Source organism: Hemiscyllium ocellatum, chromosome 6, assembly GCF_020745735.1.
Source record: "Hemiscyllium ocellatum isolate sHemOce1 chromosome 6, sHemOce1.pat.X.cur, whole genome shotgun sequence".
Lineage (NCBI taxonomy): Eukaryota > Metazoa > Chordata > Chondrichthyes > Orectolobiformes > Hemiscylliidae > Hemiscyllium > Hemiscyllium ocellatum.
In genome coordinates, this window is record NC_083406.1 from 124892674 (window position 1) to 124915512 (window position 22839).

The following is a 22839-nucleotide window of genomic DNA, read 5'->3' on the forward strand; positions in this document are numbered from 1 at the left end:
TTGTATCCAATTGGCTAGCTCTCCCTGGATTCTATTTGATCTAACCTTATGAATCAATCTTCCATGCAGAACCTTGACAAAGACCTTGCTAAAGACCAGTGAGACAATGTTTCCCTTGTGTATATTTAAGGCTGAGATAGATTTTTGATCAGTCGGGGAATCGAGGCTTACTGGGAAAGGGCAGGAAAGCAGACATGAAGAGTGTTGGATCAGCCGGGATCCTATTGAATGGTGGAGTAGGCTCAAAGGGCCAAATGGTCTCCTCCTGTTCCTATTTTTGATGATCTTCTGGAGACAGGAGGAGGGAGAATGCAGGGTGACAGCCTGTTTGACACAATTGTCCCTGAGCAGCCAGTGGATGGCAGTGTGTGTTCAGACAATAACTCAGTGCGTGATTTTCCCCTGTGTACACAGGAACGGGATGGGGGAGGATCCAGAAGCCAGCTCAATGAAGCTTTTGGGTGGAACCAGGAAGTTAGGAATAGAGAGAGAGAACACAGCCTGCATCAAGTGGACAACTTGCTGGAACTTGTTTCCTTTTCTGTTCTCAGTGCCTGATCATAAAGATGACAGACCTTTCAGTACAGGAGCGAGCAGTGGGAGCAGTGGTTGGATCCCTTGTGGCTGACGCAGCTGGTGAGGAGGATCAGAACAAGCAGGAAGTCACTGCCTCCCCACCCCTCCCCCTTCCCCTTCCCTCTCCCCACTCCTCAGCCCTCCCCTCCTCCCCTGATCTCTCTCTCTCCCCTCCCCTCTCTTCTCCCTTCCCTTCAGCCCTCCCTAAGGATATTGTGGGTGTACCTACAGCACATGGTCTGCAGCGGTTCATGGAGGCAGTTCACCCTCACCTTCTCAAAGGGCAACTAGGGATGGGCAATACATGCTGGGCCCAGACAGTGACGCCCACATACTTGAATTAATTTAAAACTAGCTGTCTCTCTTCATTTCTTCTCCTCTTTACCCCTTCTCTCTGGTCTCCATCTCAATCACTGTCACTCATGCACTCTGTCTCTCTCACTTTCTTTCATCTGCTGTTTCACTCTGTCCTGTTGCTGTCTCTGTCTTGCTTTCTCTCTTACCTTTAGCTCCCCCTCTATTTATTGCTCTCCTGCTTTACATAGAAACTCAGAGCCGGAGTATGCAATTTGGTCCTTTAAGCCTGTTCCACTATTTAATATGACCATAGCTGATCCTCTTTCTAATGGCATAACCCTATTATTTCATTCTGTCTCCCTCACTCACTGGAGTTCTGAATGATGAGAATATGAAACTGATGTCACTGAGTTATGTTCTGTTCATTTCTCCCCTTCCCCAGGGCAGCCATTGCATTGGATCTATGACGTCAAGCGTTTGGATCAGATTCTGAAGGGCCGCGAGGGCACACCAGAATTTGTCGATCCTGGTCAGGGTCCATTTTACCGTCAGCCGACTGGAGCTCAGAGCGGTTATGGGGATCAGACCCTCGCCTTGCTGAAGGCCCTGGTGGCAGGGAAAGGTGAGTGGAACATTCCAGAAGATTGAATGGGGGTTTGTGTCCAATCTGTGTGGCAGGGCCATCCTGTAGAATGTGAGGAACTCCAGGACGTTCCTGGGTAAGTATTCATGCAGGGCATGTTGGCCGTTTGAGTTTCAGAACTTGGGCAGAGGCTGGAGCCACTGTGGTTGAGAGCTGTGCAGGTCATATGTTTGGAGACATTGTCACTGTCCAGGGATTTATAACAATTCAGAGAGAGAGGGAATTGGTGCCTATCAGACAGTCTAGAAGGACCAGGCAAGTCAAGTCCAGGAGTCTCCCAAGTACATGTTCTCTCTATAACTAGGATGATACCGGGGATGGCAGGACTGTCCCATCAGGAGAGATTGGTTTGACTGGGCCTATATTCACGAGGGTTTAGAAGGATGAGAAGGAATCCGATTGAAAGTCTCACAGGACTGTACAGGCCTGAGTGGAGTTCTGAAGAAAAGTCACTGTACTCAAAACCTATCCTCTGCTCTCTCTCTCTCCTTAGATACTGCTAGACCTGCTGAGTTTCTCCAGCAGTTTGTTTTTGTTTGTTTCAGATTGCCAGCAGCCATTGTTGTTTGTTTCATTTTAATGGTCAAAATAAGAACTTGGAGGGTGGTTTCCCCAGCTGTGGAGTCTGGAAACATGGGACCCAGTCTCAGGATACTGGATCGGCCACTTTGGATTGAGATGAGGAAACATTTGTTCACTCAAAGGTAGTGAAGGTGTGAAATTCTGTACCACAGAGGATTGTGGAAAACAGGTCACTGAAATATATTCAAGAAAGAGATAGTTTGCTTTTTAGATAATAAAGGTAAGGTTTGTGAAGGTTTGTAGCTCAGGTTAAGGTTTAGGGTGTAGGTTTGCTCACTGAGCTGTAGGTTTGATATCCAGACGTTTCATTACCTGGCTAGGGAACATCATCAGTGGCGACCTCCAAGTGAAGGGAAGCTGTTGTGTCCTGCTTTCTATTTATATGTTTGTTCTGGATGGGGTTTGTGGTGATGTCATTTCCTGTTCGTTTTCTGAGGGATTGATAGATGGTATCTAGATCTATGTGTTTGTTTATGGCGTTGTGGTTCACCTTCAACAACATAATCTACAAACCAACCAACGACACACCCATGGGATCTCCGCTATCAGGATTCATAGCAGAAGCGGTAATGCAAAGACTAGAACAAATAGCCCTACGAAACATCAAATCAAAAATCTGGGTCCACTACGTAGATGACACCTTTGTCATCACAAAACGAAACAAGATAGAAGAAACATTTAACATCATCAACAACACCATCACAGGCATAAAGTTCACCAAGGAGGAAGAAACCGACAACAAACTCGCATTCCTGGATGTCACAGTCGAAAGAAAGGACAACGGAGAATTACAAACCTGTGTATACAGAAAACCGACAAACACTGACCAAATACTTAACTACACCAGCAACCATCCCAACACACACAAACGAAGCTGTATCAGAACACTATTCCAATGAGCCACCACACACTGCAGCGCAGACGAACTTCGGAAAACAGAGGAGAACCTCCTATACAACGTATTCAAGAAGAACGGATACTCAAAAAATACAGTCCGCAGATTCCTCAAGAACAAACCACGACAAGCAGACCAAACACAGCCAGAAACCCTAACCATCTTACCGTACATCAAAGAAGTTTCAGAAATGACAGCCAGACTACTGAGACCCCTCAGAATCCTAGTAGCACACAAACCCACCAACACTCTCAAACAAAAACTAACAAACTTAAAAGACCTAGTACAACCCATGGACAAAACCAACGTCATCTACAAAATTCCTTGCAAGGACTGCCACAAACACTACGTAGGACAAACAGGAAGAAAGTTAGCCACCAGGATACACAAACACCAGCTAGCCACAAGAAGACACGACCCTCTCTCCCTCGTAGCCTTACACACGGATGAAGAAAACCACCATTTTGACTGGGACAACACATCTATCCTGGAACAGGCTAAGCAAAGACATGCCAGAGAATTCCTAGAGGCCTGGCACTCCAATCACAATGCCATAAACAAACACACAGATCTAGATGCCATCTATCAACCCCTCAGAAAACGAACAGGAAATGACATCACCACAAACCCCAGGAACCCCATCCAGGAGACAGATATAAATAGAAAGCAGGAGGCAACAGCTTCGCTTCACTTGGAGGTCGCCACTGATGATGTTCCCTAGCCAGGTAATGGAACGTCTGGATATCAAACCTACAGCTCAGCCAGCAAACCTACACCCGAGATAATAAAGGTATCAAGGACTATGGGGATAAACCAGGACTATGCCATTGAGGCAGAGGATCAGCTGTGATCATATTAAATAGTGAAACAGGCTTAAAGGACCAAATTGCAAAGACCTGCTCCGAGTTTCCATGTTTCTGTGTAAAACAAGAAAGAGATAAATAGAGGGGGAGTAAAGGGCAAGGGAGAAAGCAAGACAGAGACAGCAACAGGACCGAGGGAAACAGCACATGGAAGAAAGTGAGAGAGCGAGAGAGCGATAGTGATTGAGAGAGACAAAGTACACACAATAGGGGGGAAAGGCAGAGAGAGACAGGGTGCAAGAGTGCCAACTCCAGACGATGGGAGGAGAGAGAGAAAGAGAGGCAGAAAGCGAGAGGAGAGGGAGAGACAGAGGAAGTGAATGAGAGACTGAGGCTGAATCTTCCTGAGGTTTTGGGGTCTCAATGCCAGTTGGGAAAGCCCTATAATCACAAGCCAATCAGACAAGTGGTGAGCTCATCTGGGTGGGAAGGGGGAATTACAAGGTTTTTTTTACATTATATTGCAGTGTGGAAACAGGCCCTTCGGCCCAACAAGTCCACACTGACCCGCCGAAGCGCAACCCACCCATACCCCTACATTTACTCTTTACCTAACACTACGGGCAATTTAGCATGGCCAATTCACCATCTTTGGACTGTGGGAGGAAACCGGAGCACCCGGAGGAAACCCACGCAGACACGGGGAGAACGTGCAAACTCCACACAGTCAGTCGCCTGAGTTGGGAATTGAACCCGGGTCTCTGGCGCTGTGAGGCAGCAGTGCTAACCACTGTGCCACCGTGCCACAAGTTGGAGGCTGCAGGGAGAGGGGCCTGGAGTTGTCAGCAGCTAATAACCAGGGTATGAAACAAAATGGGGCGCTCTGATCTCTGATGTCTCATTGTTCAGTACTGAGTGCCTTTGATTGAGAGACTCTGCTCCAGGACGTGATGAGCTTTCAGCTGCCATGCCCACATTTCTTTATTCCCTCAGAAAGTTATTTTGGAGATAGTATACACTGCTGCTACTGTCGCTGGTGGAGGGAGTGAATGTTTGTGGATATGGTGCTTTGACATGGATGGTGTCAAGCTTCTTGAGTGTTGTTGGAGCTGCACCCATCCAGGCAAGTGAGGAGTATTCCATCACACTCCTGATTGGTGCCTTGTAGGTGGTGGACAGGCTTTGGGGAGTCAGGAGGGGAGTTACTCACCGCAATATTCCCAGCCTTTGACCTGACCTTGTAGCCACTGCGAGTCTCGTTGAGTTTCTGGTCGATGGTAACTCCCAGGATGTTTGCAGCGGGGATTCAGTGATGGTAACACCATTGAATGTCAAGTACTGATGGTTGGTTTCCCTCTCCCACCCCCTCCGGAATTCAGCTCCAGGTTTGTCTGTGTTCAACCCAAGGCTGTAATGGGGTCAGAAGCTGAGTGACCCTGGCAGAACCCAAACTGGGCATCAGGTTATTGCTGAGCAGATGCTGCTTGATAACCCTGTTGATGACCCCTTCCATCACTTTTCTGACAATCGAGAGTAGACTAATGGGGCGGTAATTGACCGGGTTGGGTTTGTCCTGCTTTTTATGTACAGGACATACTTGGGCAAATTTCCAAATTGTCAGGTAGTTCCCAATTTTCTAACTGTTCTGGAACAGCTTGGATGGGGGGAGCGGCACGTTCTGGAGCACAAGTCTTCAGTAGTATTGCCGGAATGTTGTCAGGGTTCGTAGCCATTGCAGTTTCCAGGGTCTGCAGCCGTTTCCTGATATCGCCTTAAGATTGTACTTCCTGGGAAAACTGTCTGCAAGACTTCAGATGAACCATGTGGTTAGTGACTTATCATTCCAGGCAGAACATCAGAGCCGCAGATTCCAGGTCTATTCTTTAGCTTTGAGAAAGCAGTGAGAACAAATAGCAGAGGATAAGCTGTAACCCAGACTCGGGTGCTAAGTTGGTACCGATTCAAGAAAGAAAACTAAAGGACATCACGGGAAAGTGGTGGGTGGATTGGTTTCTGATTAACTCCCTATAGGCGCATGTGTTACTATTACTGATATTAAAAAAGGCATCATTCTTTTAACTACCGGCAACTGTACATAATTGTAAGTTCTTGATTAATGTTGCTGGCAGCTCTGAACTGACTGGGATATGTAGCCCTCTCGTGGTGGACTTGCTCATATTGACCCACAAATAATCTCTGGAATGCACCTCACGAATTCTGCTCCTTTATTTCCTTTCATACTTCAGTTATCTCAATTAATACTCGGATAATTAAAACCCCTGACTACTGATGCCTCATCATTTTTGTAGCAAGACCAAAGCTGCACACAATATTCCAGGTATGGTCTCACCAAAACCCTGTATAACTGCAGCATGGTATTGCTACTTCTGAACTCAAATTCTCTTGTAATGAAAGCCAGTACACCCTGTGGCCTTTCCCTCAACAACAAGTATACCACTTTGGATACTGTTAAGGGTGGAACTTGTTAGGGGTAAGCCATGGGGCACAGGTCCCTGGCACAGAGTCTGTCCCTGTTACTTAGGAGAGAAGGGGGAAGAGAGCAGAGCATTAGTTATGGGGACTCCGTAGTTAAAGGGACAGATAGGAGGTTCTGTGGGAACGAAAGAGACTCACAGTTGGTGTGTTGCCTCCCAGGTGCCAGGGTCCATGATGTCTCTGATCGTGTTTTCAGGATCCTTGAGGGGGAGGGGAGCAGCCTCAAGTCATGGTCCACATATACATCAACGACATAGGTAGGAAAAGAGATGGGGATTTAAGGCAGAAAATCAGGGAGTTAGGGTAGAAGCTTAGAACTAGAACAGATAGAGTTGTTATCTCTGGTTTGTTACCTGTGCCACGTGCTAACGAAGCGAGGAATAAGGACAGAGAGGAGTTGACTACGTGGGTTACAGGGATGGTGCAGGAGGGAGGGTTTCAGATACCTGGATAATTGAGGCTCATTCTAGGGTAGGTGGGACCTCTACAAAGAGGATGGTCTACACCTGAACCAGAGGGGTACCAATATCCTGGAGGGGAAATTTGCTAATGCTCTTCAGGAGGGTTTAAACTAATGCAGCAGGGGAATGGGAACCTGAATTGTAGTTCCAGTGTACTGACCAGATATCCCAACCCAATTTAGCCCGACCTGCCAGCACCCGGCCCATTTCCGTCCCTCCAAACTCTTCCTATTCAAATACCCATCCAGATGTCATTTCAATTTTGTGATTGTACCGGCCTCCACCACTTCCTCTGGCAACCCTTTCCAAACCATGTCTCACAAACTTGATTGAGTTTTTTGAGGAAGTAACAAAGAGGATTGATGAGGGCAGAGAGGTGGATGTGATCTGCATGGACTTCAGTAAGGCGTTCGACAAGGTTCCCCATGGGAGACTGATTAGCAAGGTTAGATCTCACGGAATATGGGGAGAACTAGTCATTTGGATACAGAACTGACTCAAAGGTAGAAGTCAGAGGGTGGTGGAGGGTTGTTTTTCAGACTGGATGCCTGTGACCAGTGGAGTGCCACAAGGATCGGTGCTGGGTCCATTACCTTTTCATCATTTTGTATAAATGATTTGGATGGGAGCATAAGAGGTACAGTTAGTAAGTTTGCAGATGACACTAAAATTGGAGGTGTGGTAGACAGCGAAGAAGGTTATCTCAGATTACAACAGGATCTTGATCAGATGGGCCAGTGGGCTGAGAAGTGGCAGATGGAGTTTAATTCAGATAAACGCGAGGTGCTGCAGTTTGGGAAAGCAAATCTTAGCAGGACTTATACACTTAATGGTAAGGTCCTAGGGAGTGTTGCTAAACAAAGAGACCTTGGAGTGCAGGTTCATAGCTCCTTGAAAGTGGAGTCACAGGTAGATAGGATAGTGAAGAAGGTGTTTGGTATGCTTTCCTTTATTGGTCAGAGTATTGAGTACAGGAGTTGGGAGGTCATGTTGCAGCTGTACAGGGCATTGATTAGACCACTGTTGGAATATTGTGTGCAATTCTGGTCTCCTTCCTATCGGAAAGATATTGTGAAACCTGAAAGGGTTCAGAAAAGGTTTACAAAAACGTTGTCAGAGTTGGAGGATCTGAGCTACAGGGAGAGGTTGAACAGGCTGGGACTGTTTTCCCTGGAGCATCAGAGGCTGAGGGGTAACCTTACCCAGGTTTATAAAATCATCAGGCGCATGGATAGGATAAATAAACAAAGTCTTTTCCCTGGGGTCAGGGAGTCCAGAACTAGAGGGCATAGGTTTAGGGTGAGTGGGGAAAGATATAAAAGAGACCTACGGGCAACCTTTTCACACAGAGGGTGGTACATGAATGGAGCACTGGGCAAATGGCAAGTTTCTTGGCAGTGTAGATGAGCAGAGAGATCTTGGTGTCCATGAACATAGATTCTTGAAAGTTGCCACCCAGGTTGACAGGGTTGTTAAAAGGCATACAGTGTGTTACCTTTTACAGGTAGAGGGATTGAGTTTCAGGAGTTTAGATTAGAGTGGTGCTGGAAAAGCACAGTAGATCAGGCAGCATCCGAGGAGCAGGAAAATCGACATTTCAGGCAAAAGCTCTTCATCAGGAATAGAGGCAGGGTGCCTGCAGAGTGGAGAGATATCCCAAAATGTTGATTTTCCTGCTCCTCAGATGCTGCCTGACCTGCTGTGCTTTTCCAGCACCACTTTAATCTAGACTCTGGTTTCCAGCATCTGCAGTCCTTGTTTTTACCTATCGGATTGAGTTTCGGAACCAAGAAGTCATGCTGCAGCTGTACAAATCTCTGGTGCGGCCACACTTGGAGTATTGTGTATAGTTCTGGTTACCTCATTATAGAAAGGATATGGAAGCCTTGGAAAATGTTTAGAGGAGATTTACTAGAGTGTTGCCTGGTCTGGAGGGAAGGTCTTACGAGGAAAGACTGAGGAATATGAGGCTGTTTTTGTTGGAGAGAAGAAGGTTGAGAGGTGATTTAATTGAGACATACAGAATCAACAGAGGGTTAGATAGGGTGGACAGTGAGAGCCGTTTTCCTTGGATGGTGATGGCTAGTGCGAGGAGATATAACTTTAAACTGAGGAGCGATAGATATAGGACAGATGTCAGAGGTAGTAAGGGCGTACTGTTGCACTGCCTGCAACAGTAGAAGACTCACCAACTTTAAGGGCATTTAAATGAGCATAGGCATACATATGGGTAATAATGGAACAGTGTAGGTTAGATGGGCATCAGATTAATTTCCCAGGTTGGCGCAGCATTGAGGGCTGAAGGGCCTGTACTATACTGTAACATTCTATGTTCTATGGTCGGCATGGATGAGTTGGACTGACCGCTGCAAATGTGTTGCTGGTCAAAGCACAGCAGGTTAGGCAGCATCTCAGGAATAGAGAATTCGACGTTTCGAGCATAAGCCCTTCATCAGGAATAAGAGAGAGAGAGCCAAGCAGGCTGAGATAAAAGGTAGGGAGGAGGGACTAGGGGGAGGGGCGATGGAGGTGGGATAGGTGGAAGGAGGTCAAGGTGAGGGTGATAGGCCGGAGTGGGGTGGGGGCGGAGAGGTCAGGAAGAGGATTGCAGGTTAGGAGGGTGGTGCTGAGTTGAGGGAACCGACTGAGACAAGGTGGGGGGAGGGGAAATGAGGAAGCTGGAGAAATCTGAATTCATACCTTGTGGTTGGAGGGTTCCCAGGCGGAAGATGAGGCGCTCCTCCTCCAGCCGTCGTGTAGTTGTGTTCTGCCGGTGGAGGAGTCCAAGGACCTGCATGTCCTCGGTGGAGTGGGAGGGGGAGTTAAAGTGTTGAGCCACGGGGTGATTGGGTTGGTTGGTTCGGGCGGCCCAGAGGTGTTCTCTGAAGCGTTCCGCAAGTAAGCGGCCTGTCTCACCAATATAGAGGAGGCCACATCGGGTGCAGCGGATGCAATAGATGATGTGTGTGGAGGTACAGGTGAACTTGTGGCGGATATGGAAGGATCCCTTGGGGCCTTGGAGGGAAGTGAGTGTGGAGGTGTGGGCGCAAGTTTTACATTTCCTGCGGTTGCAGGGGAAGGTGCCGGGGGTGGAGGTTGGGTTGGTGGGGGGTGTGGATCTGACAAGGGAGTCACGAAGGGAGTGGTCCTTGCGGAACGCTGATAGGGGAGGGGAGGGAAATATATCCTTGGTGGTGGGGTCCGTTTGGAGGTGGCGGAAATGGCGGCGGATAATACGTTGTATGCGGAGGTTGGTGGGGTGGTAGGTGAGAACCAGTGGGGTTCTGTCTTGGTGGCGGTTGGAGGAGCGGGGCTCAAGGGCGGAGGAGCGGGAAGTGGAGGAGATGCGGTGGAGGGCATCGTCGATCACGTCTGGGGGGAATCTGCGGTCCTTGAAGAAGGAGGCCATCTGGGCTGTGCGGTGTTGGAATTGGTCCTCCTGGGAGCAGATGCGGCGGAGACGAAGGAATTGGGAATATGGGATGGCGTTTTTACAGGGGGCAGGGTGGGAGGAGGTGTTAGGCAGGTGCTGAGGAAGGAGATGTGGCTGTGGAAACGTCGAATTCCCTATTCCTGAGATGCTGCCTGGCCTGCTGTGCTTTGACCAGCAACACATTTGCAGCTGTGATCTCCAGCATCTGCAGACCTCATTTTTTACACGAGTTGGACTGACCGGTCTACTTCCATGTCGTATATCTCTTGTTGCACCCGCCTCTCTACTTTGACTGACTGGTGTACAAGTTCTCTTTGTAGATCCACATTTACCAATATAACACCTTTTAAACAATACTCTGCCTTTCTGTTTTCCACAATGAAGTGTCTCACTTTGCACTTTGCCATGTTACCCTGCAGCTGTCATCTGTTTGCCCACTCACTCAACCTTCTCTAAACCACCTTGAGGCCTCCTCGCATCCTCCTCACAATTCTCAATCTACCCAGGTTTGTGTCATCAGCAAACTTGGAAAGTTTGCATTTGCTTCCCTCATCCAGGTTATATCAGGAATAGCCGGGGCGAAGCACTGATCCTTACATTTGCCTGCTAATCACTGCCTGCCATTCGGAATAAGAACCATTTGTTCCCACTCTCTGTTTCCTGCCTGTTAACCAATTTTCAAACCATGACAACATTTTACCCCCAATCCCACGTGCTTTATTTTTGCCCCTAGTCCCTTTTGAGGGACCTTATCAAAAGCTGTGAAAATCTGAAAACATCACATTCACTGGATCTCGCTTATCTATTCTATTAGTTTGATCCTCAAAAAGCCTCATTAGCTCATGGTTTGTTTTTACATAGAACATCACATCGCAGTACAGGCCCTTCAGCCTTGCACCAACCTGTGGAACCAATCTGAAGCCCATCTGTCCTACAGTATTCCATTCTCATCCATATGTTTATCCAATGACCATGTAAATGCCCTTAAAGTTGGCCAATCTACTAAAGTTGCAGGCAGGGCGTTCCATACCCCTTATACTCTCTGAGTAAAGAAATTACCTCTGAAATTTGTCCTATATCTATCACCCCTCAACTTAAAGCTATGCCCCCTTGTGCTAGCTGTCACCATCTGAGGAAAATGGCTCTCACTGTCCACCCTATCTAACCCTCTGATTATCTTATATGTGTCAATTAAGGTCACCTCTCAACTTTCTTCTCTAATGAAAAGAGCCTCAAGTCCCTCAGCCTTTCCTCATAAGACCTTCCCTCCATATCAGGCAATATTTTAGTAAATTGCCTCTGAATCCTTTTTAAAGCTTCCACATCCTCCTTATAATGTGGTGACCCGAACTGTCCACAATACTCCAAGTTTGGCCACGCCAGAGTTTTGTGCAACTGCACCATGACCTTGTGGCTCCAAAACTCAGTCCCTCTACCAATAAAAGCTTATACACCGTATGCCTACTTAACAACCTGGGTGTCAATTTCAGGGATCTACGTATATGGGACACTGAGATCTCTCTGCTCATCCACACTGTCAAGAATCATACCATTAGCCCACTACTCTTTATTCCTGTTACTCCTTCCAAAGTGAATCACCTCACACTTTTCCATGTTAAACTCTATTTGCTACCTCTCAGCCCAGCTCTGCAGCTTATCTGTGTCTCTCTGTAACCTGCAACATCCTTCAGCTCTATCCACAACTCCACAATCTTTAGTGTCATCCGCAAATTTACTAACACAACCTTCTACAATAACATTTGTTGCTTTTGTCCAATCCTGTTAATGCTTTCCTAATGTTTTGTTATCAACAACTTTTATAAACAACCCAAGTTGCAAAGTCAAGCTTTCTCTCTCTCTCCTTCTCTCCCGTGCTCTCTCTCTCTCTTATGTTCTCTTTCTCATACACTCGGTCTCAAACCTGAACTGGTTCCTTTTCAGTTTCGGGGCCTCCTATTGATGCCCCCAGCATTGAAACCCTGCTTGCAGATAATCACTGCTGGGTGATTGTTCCTCACATTGTGCAGAGGGTCAACTCCTATTTCTGTCCAAAGTAGAGTTCACGACCCAAAATCCAAAACCTGTTCATGATCTTGCTTAACAGTGGAACAGGCTGGAAAGCCTTACAGTCCCCTTCATTTCCTACACTTGATGAACCTCCCATTTGCCCAGTGAGAGAGCAATGTGATGACACCTCATTGAGAAACAAAGGTGGATGAATGATTTGAAAAATGACTCTGTTGTTTTGTGACCTCCCTTTGTGCAGGCTTTGATGTGCAGCTGTACAGACAAGAATTGTACAAAACCTTTGGGCCAAACTCTGAGTATGACCTGAAGGGAAAGCTGAAAACGCAGGACCAGGTTCAGACAGGAGGGTACCGACATGCTTCTATTAAAGCTTTCCTGACTGCGTATGAAGCAAGAAAGGAAAAAACAGGAAGCTCCACAGATCCACAGGTAAATGATAGACACGCGGAAAGCTCCATTCTGTTCAAATTTGAGCTAATTATTATTCTGAAAACATGGTATGGTTCACATACAAATATCACCATCAGTTGCAGTGGTAGATTTCTTACAGTGAATTGTGAACCTGTATAGAAGAGAACATGAACTTTGTGTTTAACCTTTCAACATTATACATTTACAGGCTGTTGCAACGGAAATGATAAAAGGAAAATTGAAGGAACCATGGATGCTGTAAATCAGAGACAAAAACAGAAATTGCTGGAAAAACTCAGTAAGTCTAGCAGCACTTGTGGAGAGAAATCAGAGTTAACATTTTGGGTTGAGTGACCCTTCCTCAGATCTGATCACAGATCAGACCACTGAGGATCACTCGATCCGAAGGTTAACTCTGATTTCCCTCCACAGACGCCGCCAGGCCTGCTGAGCTTTTCCAACAATTTGTTTTTGCTTGTGAATGATAAAATGAGCCCATTGTGGTCGTGGCAGCTTCTTTGTTTATTTTTATCTTTATTTATTCATGGTTTAGGGTAAAAAATGAGGTCTGCAGATGCTGGAGATCACAGCTGCAAATGTGTTGCTGGTCAAAGCACAGCAGGTTAGGCAGCATCTCAGGAATAGAGAATTCGACGTTTCGAGCATAAGCCCTTCATCAGGAATAAGAGAGAGAGAGCCAAGCAGGCTGAGATAAAAGGTAGGGAGGAGGGACTAGGGGGAGGGGCGATGGAGGTGGGATAGGTGGAAGGAGGTCAAGGTGAGGGTGATAGGCCGGAGTGGGGTGGGGGCTGTGCAGAGGAGATGACCTGGGGGGTGCAGTGAGAGAGGGACTCATTCATGGTTTACTAATATCCTTTAGGGAAGGAAGTCGACCTGGTTTGCCTGCATGTGACTGCAGCAATGGGATTGGCTCCTAACAGCTCTCAGAAATAGCCGAGGAATGTGGCTGCTGTATCAAAGTGAATATGAGAAAAGAGGAGAGGGAGACAGGACAGACCCCCCTGCCCCCCCAAGTGATCTTGTCCAGGTTAATTCAAGAATGTCTGCAATGCCAAAATTCTACAGCTGAGTAAAAAGACCAGCACTGCATTGGGTCACAGTCAAAGCACAGCTCACGATAGGAAGTCTTCCCCAAAGTTTTAATGTAGATTCACAGGAGGATTCCAAAGGAGGCCATTTGATCTGTTATAGCTTCTCTTTGAAGATCCAATCACCTGCTGTCACTCCGTCATCCACTACCCTGCGGCCAATGCAGATGCATGCTGTTCACATAATTCTCTGCTTCCCTTTTAAAAGCCTCAATTGAATCATAAGTTAGTACATTTCTGCCCGAACCATTCACCACTTATTCCCTAATGTCACTTTGCTGATTTTTTACATTGTCTCAAACCAATGTTCACGCACTGGAACAATGTGCCCCCTATCTGGTTTTGAAAATCTCCATCAGAAATATTCTCAGCCTTCTCCTCCCCGAAGAGAACAATTCCACCTTCCACAATCTATCCTCATAATTGATCCTCCTCAATCCTGAAACCATTCTCATCATTTTTTTTTATTGAACCACATTCTCAACCTGCCCTGCCACCTTCAGTAACAACACCTTTTTGAATCATACCCATTGTTTGTATATTCTCTCCATGCTTGCTGACCAAGACAAATTGCTTCAAACTTATCTGCATTGAGTCTGATACATACCCACCAATCTCCCAGGTTACCTCTGACCTCTCAGGATCGATCACTATCCTCCTCACAGTTCCCAATTTTTCAACCTGTTTTGTTACCCACAAGTTTGGAAATTGTGTGTTGTATAGCAAAGTCTAGGTCATTAACATTTCATCATTTTGTGATACACAATTTGGATATTGCTGAGAAAATGCACAGTTTGTCAAAGCTTTTCACCTTACCCGCATCAGGACATTCACTGGAAATACCTGTGTAAAGGGAGAGAAACAGATCACACTGTGTATGGATGGACAATGCTGATTGGTTGGCAAGCAAATTCAGATGGAGATACATTCTCCACGGAAATGCCTATCGGGTCGATGAAGATTGGGTGGCACAGTGGCTCAGTGGTTAGCACTGCCACCTCACAGCGCCAGGGACCCAGGTTCAATCCCAGCCTTGGACAACTGTCTGTGGAATTTGCACATTCTCCCGTGTCTGCCTGGGTTTCCTCTGGATGCTCCAGTTTCCTCCCACAATCCCAAAATGTGCAGGATAGATGGATTGGCATGGTAAATTGCCCATAGTGTTCAGGGATGTGTAGGTTTGGTGCATTAGTCAGGGGTAAATGTAGAGTAATAGGGTAGGGGAATTGGTCTGGGTGGGTTACACTTCAGAGGGTCAGTGTGGACTTGTTGGGCCAAATGGCCTTTTTCCACATGGTAGAGATTCTATGATCAATAGTTAACTGCCAAGGTTTCTTTTTAATTTAAACCAGACAGTTTGACTGTGATTGGTCAAAGCATTGCCATGATGAATGAACCATTGTGATGCTAAGTATGCTGCCTGTACATCCCAAAGACTGGCAAACCATGCCAAACATCACATTCCTTCAGCTGGTTGCAATAAACAAGGTTTTGAGTATATCCAACATGGTGTCTAACATTGGATGTCATTCTGCATTTGGACAAAACTTGCTAAATACACATAGAATTATGCTGACAGCCAGTTCAGGATTGTCAGTCAGGTTCACAGTGTGATGAACTTGAGTGCATTGGAAGCTGCAAATATGAACACACATGCCCTGTCCCTTACAGACAGAAAGATCATGTACATGCACTGAAGCTGTTTTACCTCGATAAGAGGTGTTAGCCGTTTACTGGGTCCTTTCTCAAGTCAATGCCCTGACCAGTTAAAGTCAACATCAGAGTAATGTTTCATAAAGCCTGGCCATTAATTGCCAAGCGTCAAATTAATGGGCGCATTTGCTTCAGCAACACCTCTACCAATCAGAATTCACTAGGGCAACCAATCAGTACCTTCCTCTCATATTGTGTGTCCCCTTAAATTTCCGTTCTAGCAAAATGTCTTGTGATGATGTAAGGTGTATGACTTCCACATATTTAAATATCATTTATTTTGGATTTTTTAGTTTTGAACATATGGGTCTTCTGTGTGTCTGAAGGGGGTTAATGATTAATTTGTAAGATCGTTCTGTTGCCATGGTGATTTATTTTAAATCACAGAGAGATAAGTTCTGGCAAATCATGACAATTTGTTTACATTGGAATAGTTTACAAGGGAACAAAATAAACAGAGCCATACATTTGTCTCTCAGATCGAAGATTCTGAATTCTTTTGGGCTTGGGGAAAAATGCTGTTTATTTTCAGTTTGGAGCAGATTTGCAGAAATCTTGGCAAATGCTCCTGTGTAAAAAGATTGCTCCTAAAACAGAGAGGTAGTTTTAGGATCTAGAGTTTAGAAGAATGAAAGATTATCTCATTCAGACACACAAAATTCTTCACAGGACAATCCCACCATTTGTGGAGGAGAAGTTTGAAAGCACATGCACTCTGCTCGTTAATAAGAGCCCGTGGTGTTGGAGGAAGCTTATCAGCACAGACAGAGGATTGACCAACCAATAGAAGATAGATTTGCGATAATGGGGGCATTTTCAGGATGGCAGCCTATAACTAATGGAGTGCGGTAGTGCTGGGGTCACAATTATTTACAATATATTAATGGCTTAGATGAGGAATGTGAATGGACTATCGCCAAGTTTGTGGATGATATGAAAATAGATGGGAAGGCAAATGGTGAGGATGACACACATAAACTGGAGGGATACAGACAGGGTAAGAGAGTGGGCAGTAAAACATGGCAGATTGAATAAGGAAATCCCAGGCAATTACAGGCCAGTCAGTCGTACGTCTGTGGTCAGCAAGATTTTGGAAAGAATTCTGAGGGGTAGGATTTATGACTATTTGGCAAAATATAGCGTGATTAAAGGCAGTCAGCATGGCTTTGTGAGGGGCAGGTCATGCCTCACAAATCTTATTGAGTTCTTTGAGGAGGTGACGAGACAGGGCGATGAAGGTCGAGCAGTGGATGTGGTGTATATGGACTTCAGCAAGGTATTTGATAGGGTTCCCCATGGTAGGCTCATTGATAAATTCAGGCAGTATGGGATACAGGGAGATTTGGCTATCTGGATTCAGAATTGGCTGGTTGACAGAAGTGGTTGTAGATGGAAAGTATTCTGCCTGGAGGTCAGTGTTAAGTGGGGTCCCACAGGGCTCTGTTCTTGGGCCTCTGCTCTTTGTAGTTTTTATAAATGACTTGGATGAGGAGGTTGAGGGGTGGGTTAGTAAATTTGCAGATGACACAAAGGTTGGAGGTGCCATCGATAGTATCAAGGGTTATTGCAGGCTGCAGCGGGACATAGACAGGATGCAGAGCTGGGCTGAGAAATGGCAGATGGAGTTCAACCTGGATAAATGCGAAGTGATGCATTTTGGAAGATCGAACTTGAATGCTGAATATAGGATTAAAGACAGGATTCTTGGCAGTGTGGAGGAACATAGGGATCTTGGTGTTCAAGTGCATAGATCCCTCAAAGTTGCCACCCAAGTGGATAAGGTTGTTAAGAAAGCATATGGTGTTTTGGCTTTCATTAACAGGGGGATCGAGTTTAAGAGCCACAAGGATTTGCTCTAGCTCTACAAGTCCTTGGTGTGACCACACTTGGAATATTGTGTCCAGTTCTGGTCACCCTACTATAGGAAAGATACAGAGGCTTTGGAGAGGGTGCAAAGAAGGTTTACCAGGATGCTGCCTGGACTGGAGGGCTTGTCTTACAAAGAGAGATTGACTAAGCTTGGATTTTTCTCGCTGGAGAGTAGGAGGAAGAGAGGAGACCTGATCAAGGTATACAAGGTAATGAGAGGCATAGCTAGAGTCAACAGCCAGAGACTTTTCCCCAGGGCAGGATTGACTGGTACGAGGGGTCATAGCTTGAAGATATTAGGAGGAAGGTATAAAGGAGACATCAGAGGAAGGTTCTTTACACAGAGAGTTGTGAATGGATGGAATGCGTTGCCAGTGGTGGTGGGGGAAGCAGAGTCATTAGGGACATTTAAGCGAATGCTGGACATGCACATGGATAGCAGTGAGTTGAGTTATTTTATTTAACTTTAGGATTAAACCTCGGCACAACATCGTGGGCCAAAGGGCCTGTTCTGTGCTGTACTTTTCTATGTTGTGGTTCTGTTCGCCGAGCTGGGAATTTGTGTTGCAAACGTTTCTTCCCCTGTCTAGGTGACATCCTCAGTGCTTGGGAGCCTCCTGTGAAGTGCTTCTGTGATGTTTCCTCCGACATTTATAGTGGCTTGTCTCTGCCGCTTCCGGTTGTCAGTTGCTGTCCGCTGCAGTGGCCGGTATATTGTACTTTTCTATGTTCTACGTTCTATGAATATAACGTGGGAAAACGTAAGATCTACACTTTGGCAGGAAGAATAGAGGAGCTGAATATTATTTAAATGGCGGAATACTATAGAAAGCCACAGAGGGATTTGGGAGTCTTTGTCTATGAATCAAAGATCTAGCATCTAAGTTCAGTGTGTAATAGAGAAAGCAAGTGGAATGTTGGCCTTTTATTTTACAGGGGATGCAGTATAAATAAATGAAAGTTTTGCTAAAGCTATAGAAAGCACTGGCCAGCCCACAGCTGGAATACTGTGAACAGTCTGTACCCCTTATCTAAGATATAGCAAACTTGGTTTTAACCTGCACCTCGTGAACCAGCACTCTTGATAAACTGGGGAAAATTTTTTTTACCTCAAATGCCGTGGAGTTTCCTGCATTAATCTATCTGATTGTTGTAGGTTTATTTACCTCATTGTAAGTACACTTGTTGTTAAATCCAATAGCAACATGGAAATGTCAACAATTGATTCCATTTCAAGTCAATTTCTTCTCAAATAGTGTGATCTACTGCAATGACTGAGTAGTCAGTTGAGGGTGTAAGTGAGAAGACTCTCTGACAGTGTGTTTTATTTAAGATAAACTTGTATTATTATTTAATTGATTGATGCTGTTAAAAATATAACAGTGATGTGTGTACCCCCTGCATTATGTTTCTCTTGCTTGATGTGTGTTTTTACATTGATTGATTGTATAGACGTATTGATTAACTGGAATATTTGATCAACCAACACACTCCTGGTCCCTAAGGTACTATCTGCTGCACTGGCTTTGGAGACAGTCTAGAAAAGATCATCTGGGCTGATACCAAGTATGGAGGGAGTGCCTTGTGAGGAGAGGCTTGTAGGCTGGGCCTGTTCTCATTAAAATTCAGAAGAATGAAACATACAGGATTATGTGGAGACTCAGCAGGGTAGATGTGGAGAGGTTGTTTCCCTTGTGGGAGAGTCTGGGACCAGAGGGCATCATTTCAGGATTAAGACAGAGATGAGGACTTCCCTCTGTCAGAGTGTTGTGAACATGTAGATTTATGTACTGCAGTGACCTGACGGGGCTGTGTCATTAAGTATATTCAAGGTCGAGATAGACAGGTAGGGAATCAAGAGTTATGAGAAAAAGGCTCAAAAGTAGAGTTGAGGATTATCTCCCTGCTTTCTGATGAAAGGCTCCTACCTGAAACATCAATTTTCCTGCTCCTTGGATGCTGCCTGACCTGCTGTGCTTTTCCAACACCACTCTAATCCTTGAGGATTATCATGTCAACCGTGATCTCTTGAATGGTGGAGCAGACCTGATGGGCTGAATGGCCTACTCCTGCTCCTATATCAGACGGTTTTATGGGATAGTATGGGAAATGGTGTTGAAGTAGATGACCAGCCGTTATATAGAACAATGCTTCCTGTGTTCCTGTATTTGTTTGACAGATGGATGGTGTGGCGAAGGTTGCACCAATAGTCGCTCTGTACGCTGGAGACCCCAAACTCCCCCAGTACGTGGAGGAGGTAGTCCGAGTCACACAGGATGACAATCTGGCAGTACAATGCAGCATCGCAGGTAGGTGCCAGTCCTGGGCTCGCCCAATCTTATTCAGTCACGTTTCTTGCATCAAGGCAGGTGCCATCAAGTTTCAGGAGCTCCACACTGATGTAGATTAGATTAGATTCCCTACAGAGTGGAAACAGGCCCTTTGGCCCAACAAGTCCACACTGACTCTCCGAAGACCAACCCACCCAGACCAATTCCCCTATATTTACCCCTAACTAATGTACCTAACACTATGGGCAATTTAGCGTGGCCAACTCACCTAACCTGCACATCTTTGGACTGTCTCTAGATGTCTGCTTTTCCAAATTAATGGGGAACTTGGATTGTTATTGGCTAATAGTCACAGGCCCAAATGTGCTGCTTATTTCAGACTTTCCAATATCTTAATCCAGAGATTGAACCTCATATTCACTTTTCCCAATATGAGGGATATAAGCAGAAAGTGATGTTACGTTTTCAGTTGAAACCAGTAATAGGTTTAATTTTTTTATTAGGAACTATGAAACCAGTGGATTTACTAACAGAATAAAGTCACAATGTCCACCATTAAAATCAGCTGAATTTTGCTGAATAAAGAATCAAAGACTATGAATAGTAATAATGACACTCTATTGTACACAGCCAGTTATGTTCAAACTGTTCACTTATTCTTTAAACTGAATTCCTAAATTCAGATTTCCTTCTATTTGATTCAGGAATGTGGGGAGGAAGTGAAATGGGCAAATATGGGATTAAGGGATACAGGGAGAAGGTGGAGTCATGGATATGAATGTGACCCCGTTTCCCAGTGGAGGTATGACTCCTCCACTCCACTCCCCCACCCCAGTCCCACAACATGGATCTAACCCCTGTCTGACCCTCCACAGCTGCTGCCATTCTGGAGGAATTCATTCTGCACCCCCCGAGGGAAGGGTTTCTGGATCGGATGAAGAATCGGCTGGAGCTCAGTGTCATTGCCGACAGGTTACCCGAGATTCTGCAACAGCGCACCACGGCACACCGGGAGGTGGTGCAGCAAATCGGCAGCTCATGTGGTACGTCCCGGGGGATGGGGGGATGTTAAACAGGACCACTGTCTGACATCGTCCTGCTGAAGTTAAATGGGGGTCTGTTCCGTTGTCAGAATCTCCCAGTGCCACAGTTATATATAAATGTAATCTTGCACAAGGAAGCAATGCCTTTGGTGTGATAATTGGATAGAGTCAAACTCCAATATTTGTTTATTTTCTTCATATGCTACTGTTCAGGACCAAACTGCTTAAGTGTCCTTGTATGTGGATATATATTTTGGTATTTTTTGAAATAAAAAGGAGGAGGAGGAGGGAACCCAGGTGGACAGATCTGGGGGAGTGGGCAGATCAGCAGGAGGCTGAGTAAGGAAGGAGTTATTTGGGGAGGGGTGCAGTATGATATTCACCCAAATGGAGGAGTGTGCTGAAAAGGTCAGAGTTCATCGTTTTCAATCAGAATGTCACTTTACCATCCAACCAGAAAACCATTGTAGCGAATGAAAACTCGTAATTTATTAGCGGGATATAGATAAGTTGCAGAGCTGGGCGGAAATGTGGCAAATGGAATTCAATGTAGCTAAGTGCGAAGTCGTTCACTTTGGTAGGAATAACAAGATGATGGATTACTGGGCTAATGGTAGGCTACTTGGTAGTGTAGATGAGCAGAGGGATCTTGGTGTCTATGTACACAGATCTCTGAAAGTTGCCACCCAGGTAAATAGTGCTGTGAGGAAGGCATATGGTGTACTGGGCTTTATTGGCAGAGGAATTGAGTTCCGGAGTCCTGAGGTCATGTTGCAGTTGTATAAGACTCTGGTGAGGCCTCATCTGGAGTATTGTGTGCAGTTTTGGTCGCCATACTATAGGAAGGATGTGGAAGCTTTAGAACGAGTGCAGAGGAGGTTTACCAGGATGTTGCCTGGAATGGTAGGAAGATCGTATGAGGAAAGGCTGAGGCACTTGGGGCTGTTCTCATTGGAGAAGAGAAGGTTTAGGGGAGATCTGATAGAAGTGTATAAGATGATTAGGGGTTTAGATAGGGTCGACACTGAGAACCTTTTACCGCTAATGGAGTCAGGTGTTACTAGGGGGCATAGCTTTAAATTAAGGGGTGGTAGGTATAGGACAGATGTTAGGGGTAGATTCTTCACACAGCGGGTTGTGAGTTCATGGAATGCCCTGCCCGTATCTGTGGTGAACTCTCCTTCTTTATGTTCATTTAAGCAGGCATTGGATAGGCATTTGGAAGTTATTGGGCTAGTATAGGTTAGGTAGGACTCGGTCGGCGCAACATCGAGGGCCGAAGGGCCTGTACTGCGCTGTATCCTTCTATGTTCTATGTTCTATGTTCTATAAAGTATGAGTGACCGAGAACTCCCAAATTTCACTATTTAAAGAAAATAACGTCAATTTATTTCTTAACTCTAAAAGTGAACATTAAACAACAACTATTCACAACTCTAAGTTCCCCTTTCTCTTAACTGCTTACCATCTACCTCTAACTCTACAACAATTGCTGTTCCAATTAGACACTTATTAAAATTACATTCACTTAATTTCAAAACCGCACAGCTGCTGTTGTCCTCTGTGTCTTCGCTCTTCTGGATAAGGATCTCCCTGGGTCATTTTCTTTCGTTATACTGAGAGCATGAAAATGTCCCTTTGATAGAGTGGGTTTCTAATTTCTTTGAGAGCAAGATGTTAGCTCTATATGAGTGTTTCTCTCAATGGCAGTTGCTCTCTGACCAATTTTCAAAATGTCGCATTTTATACCCCCCTTAAATTGGGGCACAATTTAAGTGGATTGGTTAAATTTGAATTGTTGTTAAAACAGCAACCAAAATGCAGGTATCCTTTTCATAGCCAAATGTTATATATTTTCAATTTTTCAGTACACTCTGGGACTGTCATCTGGTCATACACACAGGAGCTTGTAATCTCTCAGTTCAGAACAGCATTCACTCTCTCTTAAAGGTACAGTACATACCTTCAACTTCATAACAATGGTAATGAATATAACAGCACACAGTTCTTTAAGCAGAGGGCTCCGAAAACAATTCCTGTGAGGATCAATAAAAGATGAATTGACCTGCTAGATGGCATTTCAACATCTACCCTCACATTGGTCTTTCATGCCATTTGGGTGGTTGGCCAATGCAAGCAAGAGCTTCTTTAAAGATCTAAAAGGAATGAGAAAGACCCTTGGAGAAGAA

At 45.4% G+C, this 22839-nt stretch overlaps 1 protein-coding gene across 2 annotated transcripts in view; it reads left to right on the plus strand.

Annotated features, from left to right (window-relative positions):
- Positions 1–474: 474 nt before the first annotated feature.
- selenoj (selenoprotein J) overlaps positions 475–22839 on the plus strand; it is a 32138-nt gene continuing 9773 nt past the window's right edge. Inside the window, exons 1-6 of one of the 2 annotated variants that reach the window (XM_060826937.1) lie at positions 475–636; positions 1316–1495; positions 12453–12643; positions 19496–19625; positions 20483–20650; positions 22519–22600. In XM_060826937.1, the coding sequence (XP_060682920.1) occupies positions 567–636; positions 1316–1495; positions 12453–12643; positions 19496–19625; positions 20483–20650; positions 22519–22598 (819 nt within the window). In that variant the 5' untranslated portion in view covers positions 475–566 and the 3' untranslated portion in view covers positions 22599–22600. The remainder of the gene's footprint in view (positions 637–1315; positions 1496–12452; positions 12644–19495; positions 19626–20482; positions 20651–22518; positions 22601–22839) is intronic. The other variant, XM_060826935.1, reaches the window with a different exon arrangement.